We start from the raw sequence: 13265 nt of genomic DNA on the forward strand, positions 1-13265 counted from the left end.
AAACCTTTCTTCATACATTGCAAAATTTCAGGTAATGAAAGCTAATATTTGGAAATAAACATTTTATCAACTCAAATGCTGAACAGATAAAACTGACACAGCACTGACTGACCCTCCCTAAATTATTAATGCTAAAACCAACAGTGAAATCAGAATTAAATTACTTGGACACTGATCTATACATGAAGCCTTTTTGATATTTTCCTTTGGACAAATCAATATAATTTGACTTTTTGTAGCAAAATCCTGAAATAATAACAACACAGAAACTGGAATAATATATTTACTTACTAAGAGCTGCTCTGCGCATAAGAGCTTTCTTTGTATTTTTCTCTGGACAAAGCAGAATGATGTAACATTTTGGTGCAAATATTGCAGTGAGGAGACCAAAGCTTGAAGCCAAGATGGCAAAAATCTCCACAGCGTCCGAGTATTTCCCAGGAGAGCTGACATAAGCTGGTATGAAAGCGATCCAAACTGCACAGAAGATGAGCATGCTGAAAGTGATGAACTTGGCTTCATTGAAGTTGTCAGGCAGGTTCCTTGCAAGGAAAGCCAGCAGAAAGCAGACACTGGCTAGCAAGCCTATGTACCCCAGCAGGCAACTAAATCCAGTTATTGATCCGACGTTACACTGAAAAATGATTTTTGAGTTTTGATACTGTGTGTTTTTAAAAGGCACAGGGGATGCTATACTCAGCCATATGATACAGATCAGAGCCTGGATTACAGTAAAGACAAAAACAGTGCCTCTCTGTTGTGCAGCACCAAACCACTTCATAACATTATTGTCTGGCAGTGTGGCTCTGAAGGCCATGATGACAACAATGGTTTTCACAAGAATGCAAGATATGCACAAAACAAAACTGATTCCAAACACAACATGTCTCAGCATACAGGTGAGGTGTAGTGGCTGACCAATAAACAGCAATGAGCAGAGGAAGCAGAGTATTAGAGAAAGCAGCAGTAGGAAGCTCAGTTCAGAATTGTTGGCTCTTACAACTGGGGTGTTCCTGTAGTAAATGAACACAGCTAAAACTGCAGCTGAAATACATGCTCCAAATACAGAGACTACACTCAAAGAAATTCCTAAAACATCCTCATATGAAAGAAACTCGATTTCCTTCAACACACACTGGTCTCTGCTTGGGTTTGACCAAGAATATAGTGGACATTGGAAACAATCAACTGAATCTGAAAGAGAAAAGGTCTAATTACTTTTTCCAGCATGGCAATAATGTCTAATTACAGTAATCATTACTCCTCAAAGTAAAAATAAAAAGAGGCATTTCTTCAGAGAATGTCTCTGTGAAACCAAATTTCATGGAGTAAAAGCCAGAACAATTTATACTAAATTAAATGAAAGCTAAAACAGGGTTGAATGTTAGGTGAGAGAACAATATTTATTTATATGCAACTCTTTTAAAAAACTAAACCTTAGCTATTTTTTAATTGCATTATATTATTACCAGTGATGCAGTGCTTAACTGTGAAGTAAGGAAATGAGTATTAGTTGTGTTTCAAGAGGCAGTGAATTCAGTCAATAGTAATATGTGAGGCGACTACAGTATTTGCATGCATGAGCTATAAAAAAAGAAAAAACTTTTCTGCAAGTTTTATGGTTTTCCATGAAAAATAGAAAACACATACTGTATACAGTATTAGTTAGATCTGAAGTATACTATAGTTAGAATTGGAAACAATTCAGATAAATCTGGATTTTGTGGTCGACATTTAAAATCAGTATACCTGTATCTACTCTGAACTAGTGTTACTCTAAAAGGTTTTTGTTAACTAAAAAGTGAAGCACTGATTACACAGGTCTGAAACACACTCAAATATAGGTGGTACTGAATGTATACATTTAATGAAATTATACACACTTTTGAGGAACAGTACTCTATTTTTTAACTTTCCTTTTACTCTTTCACTGTAGAGATAAGAAAGAATGTCCGATGAGCACCTGTGTGGTTGCTGATCTCTCCCTCTGCACAAGGCACACAGTCGAAACAGCAGAGGGGCTCCCCTTTCCTGGTTGCCTTCCTGGTGCCAGGCTGACAGCTTTCACTGCACACAGACCTGGGGGGCTGTTAAAGGAAGGAAAAATTGTTCAACTTAAAAAGTGAAAATGAAACAGTTATTACTGCTTATAAATTACAGTGACATACATGTAACAAGTATTTTGCAGTTCAAAGTAAGAGTGCAGTCAGTCTGGCTTTTATCAAATATTACAGCTACTTAATATTTAATTATATAAAGGCATAATGCAATTTGACTTCTGCTGTCAATTAGGAGATATTAGGAAAAGAGATCAGATCTACTGTAAATACATTATCATCTTTTTGATCATAGTAATTAAATTATCTCTCTGGAAAAATAATTCACTGAAACTGATAACACTGCTGGTCAGAATCCATATTTTAACTTACAACATTAGATTCAAAGTTCCAGAAGATTTTGTCCTCATTCAGAGTGAGCTCTTGTCCAGCAGGAGCTGATTCATCAAACAGACCGATTGTTACTGTTTTCACAGACCCGTCATCATTTTTCTGCCAGTTGATCACATCATAGATTGCAAGAGCATCTCCGTTCTCATCGAAGGACACCCTGTCTCCATAGTGAGTAGTGAAGTTCACTCTCGCCAGGTAGTGCAGCAGCTGAAAGAATAAAAATGATTGAATTTGAACCAAGACTTTAGCCCAACTGACTCTGTGAAAATAAAAACAGCTTACAGCTAAATAGCACAGAATTAAATTACATTAATCACATATATAGAATTAAGCATTACATATATTTTTTTTATTTATTGTGCAGATATATGAAGAAGTACTTTTATCCTACAGATGATGATTACAATGGTTATTTTGCTGTCATAACAGTTCAGAAGCAAAATGTTTTTCTGATATCTCTGGGTAGTAAACAATAGCTTATAGTTTCAGTCTCTTATGCTACATTTTGTCATTAATACAGTAAAAGCGTAATTAGAAAAGGAACAGTTTTATGGAGTGTAAGACGTATTCTGAACAGTTTTAATCTGATGTATTATTCAACTTTTAAATCAATTTACATTTACAAGAAGAAAATAAATTGTATTAAGTTGTAAAATAACAATACATTGACAAACATGATACTGTAGAAGGAAATGATTATTCCCATCATATGGATTATTCTATTGAAGTCATACCCATATTTGCAGAGGAACAGCAGTTCTCACCTGCCAGGGCTGCACAGTTGTGATGTCTGCACAGGAGTTATTCTGAAAGGGCCCTTTTCCAGGCTCACAGGACATCAGATTGTGCAGGGAGTGTGCCAAGGCGTACACTGCTTTATACACGTTGTAGGAAGCCCGCAGTTCTGACACATCACTGTAAGAAGTTTTGGTTTTTTCAATGTTTTCTGATCCTGTGCAGAATGTACTACTTTCAAGGTCTTTTGTTTCCTCTTTGAATTTGCAGTCAAATATGTTTTCCCAAAACTGGTTGACTAAATTGTTATTGGCGTCAAACAGGGGGTGAATTCGAAGAAGGAATTTTTCCAAACCTGGGATTTCTCCTCTGCGAATCGCAATTCCTATTGTCCCACCAAACGAACTGAACATTTCCTCACTGTGTATTACAGTAGACGTGCTCCAGCCTTCACTTGCAATCCACTGCCTGTCAGTAATATTTTGCTGAACAATTTCTTCAGCCAAAGGAATGAAATATGCCCCAAGTGAAAATACAACAATTACTCTTGTCGTGGACCGCTTAATAGTTTGCACAATTTGGAGGATGTTAGTATGTACTATAACACTGGGGAGGGTTTCTGCAAAAGATATACAGCCAAACTTGTTTACCTCCTCAATAAAGCTCTTGATAGCATTCTGACCATAGTCATCACTGCTTGCTATGACACCAACCCAGGTCCATCCATAGTGCCTGAGGATTTGAACCATGGCTTTGACTTGAAAGGCATCACTTGGAATTGTCCTGAAGAATGAAGGGAACTCTTTTCTGTTGCTCAGGCAAGAACAGGTAGCATAATAGCTGACCTGCAAAACACACAAAACAGGAACACGCTTTTAAATCTAAAAGTGTCTTAATTTTTAAAGAACATGAAGACAGAAAGGTATTACAGAATCCTGCTGAATATTACGGATGTACAGTATGTAAGAAACTTACTGAAACGATTTTCTGAATACACATTTATTGTAACCATGATTTGCCCCAATTTATATTTATTCTAAGCTGTGTATATTGCAAAGATAGGATAGAAATAAAATGTATATGTCACGGCAGATTTACTATTTAAAATGATTAATTTATGTCATGATCAGGCTGTACATAAATCATTCTACTACTTATTTGATTCATATTTTTTACTTTGATATAAAATTGATTTTTCTTTTTTTCAAAGTATCTTTGAATTCTAACTTTAGAAAATGCAATTATTTTTGTTTTATTGCACATTTATGTGATTCAAATCATGTTGGTAGAATTGATATAGACTAATACCATACCACTGGGACCCGGAAGAGGCCCAGCATTCTTGATATGGCAATAGAATGTGTAGAACCAGGATCCCCAACAATGGCTAAGACAGGGGGAGTCCCTGTACAGCTGTAGTCAGTGACAGAATCATCCTCTCCGCTGATCAGAGCTGTTGCTGCCCGAAGAGCCACAGGAAGGTTCACACAGTTGTCATACAGCCTGTATCCCAGTGTGATGTTAGGGAGAAGAGCAGGGTTTCTGTTTATTTCCTCAATAGCAAAAGCCATGGTCTGTGCCCACTGAAATGCTGGTAAATAAAAACTAGAAAAGATTCAAAAACAAAAATAGATTATTTTGCTCATTAATTGCAAATTTCAAATGTGAGGGCTTTTTTGTGAATGCAATTCTTAAAATCTCCCTGGCAGCTTAGAATTTACTTCCGAACGTAATGAGTTTTTAGTTATTGAGAAATACTGAAATACTGTATCTTACCTCCCACATTTAAGCACGTTTGGTTTTGATGTGAATGACAGTTCAGGATATATTAGCGTTAGATGTGTTTCAAATAGTCCTCCAAAAATAATATTTCCATCTTTATACAACCCATTCAACTTAAATTTTTCTCGATGTTTACAAAAGGGCTCTTTGAAAGTAGAAACAAGAAAGACTGAACACATCAGTAAGAAAATACACCAACAGAAATCCATCGATACTGAATGCACAACTTCACTGGTGTTGGTACTGGAAATTCTTACTATATACTGTAGGCAGTGTCTCATTCCTTAGAGAGTGCTTTGTCACCACCAGTGACATAAGGAATCCCACTGCCAAATCATGTAGCATACTACAACCATATTATGAAAAATGGGATCAGAAACACAAGCAACAACAAACAAGATACAAAGAACAGTGGTATTAAAATGTTTTTTTCACTATCTATTCACTATAAAGCGATTCCCTACCATCAGAGTCAACATCATCTTGTAAATGGTTTCAATAGATACAGCGGAAGAATTTCTATAAATGTTGATAATTGTGAATTTCTAAAAAAAAAAAACCTCTCAGATACCTAACATATGATACATCAACTCATTTTAACCTCAGAAACCCAGGAAAAAACAGCAATCTAGCATTTCATTCAAACCATATTGTTAGATTTTATCTGACTTAGCCATGTTGTGATGTTATATAAGCCAGTTTATTAAGTGTAAATGCAAAATTAGATACAGCACTGTGTGTATGTCTATATGAGTGTATGTATTAGTACTGTACATATTTTTATACACAAGGTAACTTGAAAGCACTAAAATCTTTTAATTACACTCTGTGCATGCTCTAAAATCACTTACAGTGTACAGTACTGTATGGGCATTTACCCAAATACTTAAAACAATCAACTGTTTTCTATTCAATTGGCCTGATGGGGGCTCCAGTTAATATGCAAAACATTTTTATTTTTTTGTATATTACTTTCCTGAAATGAAAACACACATTTCAACTGTGGTAAGAGTAAGAAAGTGTAAACTTCATCTCATGAACATGGAAACTTACATTCATTCAGAGCAGCCTGGAGACGGAAAATGCAGGGGAGGAGAACTTTCTTTTTGTCTGGGGAGAGCATATTTTAAAAAATGCTGAAATTACATAACAATAAAATGATATATGATGCCATTCCTACATTCTTCAGGATCAAAGAACACTTTGCAAATATCCTTCTTTTTGACTTGAAATAAGTATGATTCTGAGAGACATTAAGAAATTTTGCAAATGCAATTGTTTTCAATACCCATATATGCGATACAATGTATTATAGGTTGGTACCTTTAATGCCTCATAATACTTTATATATTTGATCTAAAAATAACTTTATGTAACCCCAGTAAAACCAAGCCCCAGGAAAGCCATGGGAGAAAAAAAACTGACATAATCAGATATACAGTAAACAAAGGACACAATTTTTCACTTAATATGTTTATTAATTCAGGGTATAACATTAAAATTGCACATGTATTTGGGTGTTAGCTCTTCATTTCTGCAATGATAACAAACACCACAAACAATAAATAAACAACAAACAAAATAAAGCAGGTTAAGGCTTTTTTTCAGGCTATTTTTTTTAAATCAGAAACCATTAAAAGAAAACACAAAATTATTTCTTTTTAATAGAATAATTCACACCTTAAGGTTTTATTTACTTTCAAAATCAAATTGAAGAATTATGCATAAAAAACATTAATAACTGACAAGTTCACACATTAGGATTTTAACCCCCAAATGAGTAATGTAAAGAGAAGAGATCTGTTACTTTTTTCCTGCTCTACCCATAAGAGCTTTCTTGGTATTTTTCTCTGGATGAAGCAGAATGATGTAACATTTTGGCGCAAATATCGCAATGAGGAGACCAAAGCTTGAAGCCAAGATGGCAAAAATCTCCACAGCGTCCGAGTATTTCCCAGGAGAGCTGACATAAGCTGGTATGAAAGCGATCCAAACTGCACAGAAGATGAGCATGCTGAAAGTGATGAACTTGGCTTCATTGAAGTAATCAGGCAGGTTCCTTGCAAGGAAAGCCAGCAGAAAGCAGACACTGGCTAGCAAGCCTATGTACCCCAGCAGGAAACTAAATCCAGTTATTGAGCCAACATTACACTCAAAGATTATTTTTGAGTTTTGATACTGTGTGTTTTTAAATGGTAAAGGAGGGGCCACAGTTAGCCACACAATACAGATCAGAGCCTGGATGACTGTAAAGACAAAAACTGTGCCTCTCTGTTGTGCAGCACCAAACCACTTCATGACATTATTGTCTGGCAGTGTGGCTCTGAAGGCCATGATGACAACAATGGTTTTCACAAGAATGCAAGATATGCACAAAACAAAACCGATTCCAAACACAACATGTCTCAGCATACAGGTGAGGTGTAGTGGCTGACCAATAAACAGCAATGAGCAGAGGAAGCAGAGTATTAGAGAAAGCAGCAGCAGGAAGCTCAGTTCAGAATTGTTGGCTCTTACAACTGGGGTGTTCCTGTAGTAAATGAACACAGATAAAACCCCAGCTGAAATAAATGCACCAAACAATGAGACTGTTGTTAAGGAGATTCCCATTATTTCCTCATATGACAGAAACTCGATTTCCTTCAGCACACACTGGTCTCTGCTTGGGTTTGACCAGAAGTCTGGTGGGCATTGGAAACATTCAGTAGAATCTGTAAGAAAACAACAAGAAATTATGTCATACAATGGAAGATGAATACTGAGAAAATCATATTATTAGGTATTGTGCATTTAAGCTGTGCAATATATGCAGTATATATTGCTCAGAATAGGCAGCTATGAGAATGATCATTTATATAGTTTACGGAAGTCAAATTTTCTGTTGCTTTCACCAAAGAAATAGAAGAGCTACTGGGTGTAAACTAGAGAGAAATGAACCAAAACAAACAAATACATTGTTACATTAAATAGAAAATAGTATTTTATATAAATACATGTGTCATGGTTCTAAATTTAACTTTTGGGATATCTTTATCTGAGAAATATAAAATAAATATTAGCATAGGAGATGATGCTGTATCAATTTAATGCTGCAAGAGAAAAAAATAAAAAGTAGTAAAGTCTTGTATATTTTTAGAAACTCGTAAATTAATATTAGTTATACGGGATCTGAAGAAGCAGTGCCCACCTGTGTGGTTGCTGATCTCTCCCTCTGCACAAGGCACACAGTCGAAACAGCAGAGGGGCTCCCCTTTCCTGGTTGCCTTCCTGGTGCCAGGCTGACAGCTTTCACTGCACACAGACCTGGGGGGCTGGGGAAGGAAGCATACATTTCTTAATTTAACAGATGAAAAACGAAGGATTGTTTACAATCTGGGAAACTAGAAAAGACAGCAGCATATTCAGATGAAGATGTGTAAATCAAGAAAGGATTCATGCAAAATCTTCTTTACCAACAACAGTGATTTTAGTGAGTAATTGTATCAATTAATTCTTTGAACCCAAATTCTTGAAAAATTGATCATACTGTTTTGTTTCATATTATCATTTTTTTACATGAATGAGGGACATAGTTCTAAGACAATGAAAAGGGTTAACATTAACATTAGAGAAGAATTTGAGATGTTAAACTGTTCTTTGGGGGGAGGTGAAATTGTAATGTAGCACTTCTGCTTTTATGACTGCTGACAGCTCTCAGCCTCATGGTCACTAAAACATCAAGTGTGCTATCCCTTTATATTAATCGCATTGTTGTGTTAATTAGAATTTGACTGAGCTGTTGAAATGAGAATTAGTTTGGAATTTCTCCCAGAATTTTGGAATGATGTAACTGCAGAGTGGAATGCATTTGACAAAATACAAATGCTTTGTATAACTTACACTGTCAGATTCAAAGTTCCAGAAGATTTTGTCCTCATTCAGAGTGAGCTGTTGTCCAGCAGGAGCTGATTCATCAAACAGACCGATTGTTACTGTTTTCACAGCCCCGTCATCGGCCCTCTGCCAGTTCATCACATCATACTGTAGATTGCAAGAGCATCTCCGTTCTCATCGAAGGACACCCTGTCTCCATAGTGAGTAGTGAAGTTCACTCTCGCCAGGTAGTGCAGCAGCTGAGAGAAAAAAAGCAGCAACAATTATCCTTTAATATCTAAGTCACTAATTAAAAAAAAAAGTTCTATGAGGAACAGCTTTTTTAAATGTTCCTGTTTGATAGAAAGCCTGAGTTCCCTTTAAGTGTTATTTTTAACTTCTTAGAACCAGATTTATGTAAAAAAGAAATCCATACCGTACATACTGACAGTACAGTTGTTTGAAGCATTTACAGATAAATACAGAAACATATTAGTACCTTAGGAATAATAACAGAAGCTTATTAGTAAAAAAAAAAAAATCTGTTCTGTGTTTAAACGAGATCAAGGATAGAACCTATATCAAGAAATGAATAAGTATACAGTATAAATAAAAGAGTATGACAGTATAAAGGCCACCAGTAATAATGTCAAGAATTCTTGACTTATATTACATTTTAAATCACTTCACATAATATTTTTGTTTAAAAAAATACCAATAATTCAGATGAATATGTACTGCAAACAAATTATGCATTAAATAATATAGCTCATTTTAAATATTAAGAACAATGTTAAAATATATTTGAGATCATACGGAATCATAGCAGAATATACTGTATTTTTTTTCAGAAAAATAAAAATGAATTTGAAATTAGTCTCTCACCTGCCAGGGCTGCACAGTTGTGATGTCTGCACAGGAGTTATTCTGAAAGGGCCCTTTTCCAGGCTCACAGGACATCAGATTGTGCAGGGAGTGTGCCAAGGCGTACACTGCTTTATACACGTTGTAGGAAGATCGCAGTTCTGACACATCACTGTAAGCCGTTTTTGCGCTTTCAATATCTTCTGAGCCTGTGCAAATTCTGTCACTTGTCAAGCCTGGGAAAGTGTAATTATCTGTTTGTGCTTGAAATTTGCAGTTAAAGATTTTTTCCCAGAATTGATTGAGTAAACTATTGCTGGAGTTATCAACAGGGTGGATTTTTAGAAGAAATGTTTCCAGCCCTGGGATTTCTCCCCTGCGAATTGCAATTCCTATTATCCCACCGAATGAGTGGAAATTTTCCTTACTCAGTATTACAGTAGAGGAGATCCAGCCTTCACTTGCAATCCACTGCCTGTCAGTGATGTTCTGGAGAACAATCTCTTCAGCAACAGGAATAAAATATGCTTCTGATGAAAATACAACAATAACTCTTGCTGTTGACTGCTTAATGGTGTTAATGATCTGATGCATTCTCATTCTCAGATTGAGATTGGGGAGGGTTTCTGAGAAAGCTATACAGCCAAACTTATTTACCTCCTCAATAAAGCTCTTGATAGCACTCTGACCATAGTCATCATCACTTGCTATGACACCAACCCAGGTCCACCCATAGTGCCTGAGGATTTGAACCATGGCTTTGACTTGAAAGGCATCACTTGGAATTGTCCTGAAGAATGAAGGGAACTCTTTTCTGTTGCTCAGGCAAGAGCAAGTAGCAAAATAACTGACCTAGAACGTGAAGAAATGTAGTAATACAAATAACAGTATAATTAAAGGAAAGAACTATACTATATATAAATCACACATTAGAGAGGAAATAACATTTATCACAAAAGTGAAGAAAGTTACAGAGGTGTGTAATATGTATGGGAGTGAAAAACCCTAAATACATAATTGAGTGAACACAGAGATTTATTTCCATTTGATCATGAATGAGTAATCTGGACCATTTTTTCTGTTTCTGTAATCCATCCTTTATATATTATTGGATTTCATTGAGATGGCAAAACTATTTTTTAAAAGCAGATTTAATAAGTCAACTGATTTTTTTTGGTGTAAATTAATTATCCCCTCCATTTTATATGCATACATTTCATTGTAAAACACAATAATCTATTCAAATTCCTAGTAAACTTGGATGATAAACATTTTATAAATAGAGGTGATGTAATGGTGATGCAATGAAGCAAATATTGTTTAGATAGGTTTTTGTACAGTATTAATATTTCAGAAATAAGAGAATGTTTCTCTTGATGCTTTAAAATAGGCTAGAAAAGGCTAGACTCTTGAACTGTGTTACTGGAGAGCCACAATCTAGTAGTAGTTATTTAGAAATAACCACTAACCCATCAGTTCCTAAAATTAATTGTGATGCAATGCAGGTATTAAATTAGGTAAACATTAGGTAAAATTTTGAAAACATTTGGTTAGGAAAGAATAACACCTCTCATTTGCTTCACAAACAATAAATTACAAACCCAAGAAGTCTATATCTTTAGAAACAAGGGAATAAGAGTGTTCAATACAACTTACTGGAATGAGGCTCTCCAGAACCAGGATTAGAAATGTCTGGGCAAGACAGTGCTATATTTCTTGTTTTTATTATATACTGTATCGTGGTTTACCATTGGAACCCGAAAGAGACCCAGCATTCTTGACACGGCAATAGAGTTTGTTGACCCAGGATCCCCAACAATGGCTAAGACAGGGGGAGTCCCTGTACAGCTGTAGTCAGTGACAGAATCATCCTCTCCGCTGATCAGAGCTGTTGCTGCTCTCAGAGCCACTGCCAGCTTCACACAGTTGTCATACAGCCTACAGTATATCCCAGTGTGATGTTAGGGAGAAGAGCAGGGTCTCTGTTGATTTCCTCAATAGCAAAAGCCATGGTCTCTACCTTCTGAAATTCTGATAAAGAAAATCTATAATAAAAATGAAAATACTGTATACCCAAAAATCCTTTAGCATAGATCCTGCTCTTAATTTATCCTAATCTAGAGATATGGAAGTAAAACACATTGTAGAAAGAATTCTACAGTATATACTGTATAGTACACAGTATAATTTGAAATGCTGATTAGTACTTACGCATTAGCTCTGATAAGAGATTAAAATACTAAACAGGAAAGGAAGTCAAAATATTAATTTGTAATTTAACTCACCTCCCACATCTCAGCTGGTCTGGTTTCAACGTGAAAGCCAGTTCTGGATATGTAACCGTTAAATGTACTTCAAATACTCCCCCAAAAACAACATCCCCAGGTTTATGCAAGCTATTCAACTCAAATTTGTTTTGAATCTTACAAAGGGGCACTTTTAAAGTGAAGGCTAGAAGGACTAGAGGCAGTAATAAAAATACACACCAAATGAATTTCATGTTGTGAGTACACAGTCCCACTTGGTGTGAAGACAGAAATCCCTGCCACTGTATATAAACCACACCAGGCTCCTTAGAGAGTGTTTTGTAATGCAATAGTTTAAAGAAGATGCTGAGTGTCTGTAACGAACAGTTCTTTCCGGACCCTATGCGGACGACACAGTCCGACGGAGTGGGGAAACACTGGGGAAACGTCATGCAGGAAAACGGGGCTGAAGACAGGGGGGCGTGTCCAAGGTGCGCTGGTGCACGGGGGAGGCGTGGCCGAGGCGAACAATCCAAAAGAGAAGTCCTTAGGGAATATCCAAAACACACGAGAATGTCCAAAACCAGAAGATCCATCAGATCAAGGAATTAAAAACCACGAAGGCCGGGTCGGAACCGGCGGACGGGGAACGGGAACAAAAGTTAAAACCTTAACGAGACCAGTCGCTTCCAGGTCCCGGACTCGCACGATATGGAAATCAGGTGCAGAGCCCAGATGAGCGTCAGCGCCTGGCTTTTAAGGTGGGCTGGGAATGGGAAACAGGTGCACAGAATAAAGTCTTTAGTGAAAGGGCTGGAGCACCCTTGAGGAGGGGGGACTATAATCGTGACAGTGTCATCCTGCTTCATTATAATGCATATTTGGAAAGTGTGGTCTGGATAAGGTACAAAACATACAGTAAGAACATTTCCCTTGTTTAGTGACATCATTTTACCTCTTGCCAATATCAATGGTGACAATATTCCAGTATCTTCTAATATTTACAGGACATACATTACCTATTAAAATCGTTTTTGAGCTAGATTTTTTAAATGCAAATATGCCTTGTAATATTAATGATTTCTTCATACTCTATACATATATTTCTAAATCAAACTAAATAGAAAATTCAAAAACATAGGAGAAATCTCCAGTGGTGTCAATGCTTTTGTAGCTGTTTGCAAGATGAAACAACTTTACACAGTAACTATAATCAGTTGTTAATGGAGTAAAGTGACTGTGTTTATTATCTTTCATGGTATTCCTTATTGTATTATACTGTCATCTGCTCTACAAACAAGCTTACACAGTAAAATTCTAGGGCCTGAAAATAAGA

At 36.2% G+C, this 13265-nt stretch overlaps 1 protein-coding gene and 1 pseudogene across 1 annotated transcript; both read right to left on the reverse strand.

Annotated features, from left to right (window-relative positions):
• Positions 1-283: 283 nt before the first annotated feature.
• Positions 284-6259, reverse strand: LOC148677173 (extracellular calcium-sensing receptor-like). Its single transcript, XM_088623004.1, has 7 exons — positions 6256-6259; positions 4962-5112; positions 4499-4790; positions 3215-4030; positions 2430-2657; positions 1964-2087; positions 284-1194 (listed from the first exon to the last, which is right to left on the reverse strand). Exons 1-7 carry the CDS (start codon positions 6257-6259, stop codon positions 284-286), a joined length of 2526 nt encoding a protein of 841 aa, XP_088479130.1.
• Positions 6260-6652: 393 nt separating this feature from the next.
• LOC148677174 (extracellular calcium-sensing receptor-like) lies at positions 6653-12475 on the reverse strand (annotated as a pseudogene).
• Between the last annotated feature and the right edge of the window lie 790 nt (positions 12476-13265).

Source organism: Lepisosteus platostomus, chromosome 2 (genome assembly GCF_059453375.1).
Source record: "Lepisosteus platostomus isolate fLepPlt1 chromosome 2, fLepPlt1.hap1, whole genome shotgun sequence".
Lineage (NCBI taxonomy): Eukaryota > Metazoa > Chordata > Actinopteri > Semionotiformes > Lepisosteidae > Lepisosteus > Lepisosteus platostomus.

What these genes read in the sequence shown, in the direction of transcription:
- LOC148677173 (XM_088623004.1), bottom strand. An exon ending in AACGTGCTTAAATGTGGGAG is followed by an intron (nt 4,791 to 4,961) that starts GTAAGATACAGT and finishes AATCTTTTCTAG; the next exon opens with TTTTTATTTACCAGCATTTC. An exon ending in CAACTGTGCAGCCCTGGCAG is followed by an intron (nt 2,658 to 3,214) that starts GTGAGAACTGCT and finishes TTATTCTTTCAG; the next exon opens with CTGCTGCACTACCTGGCGAG.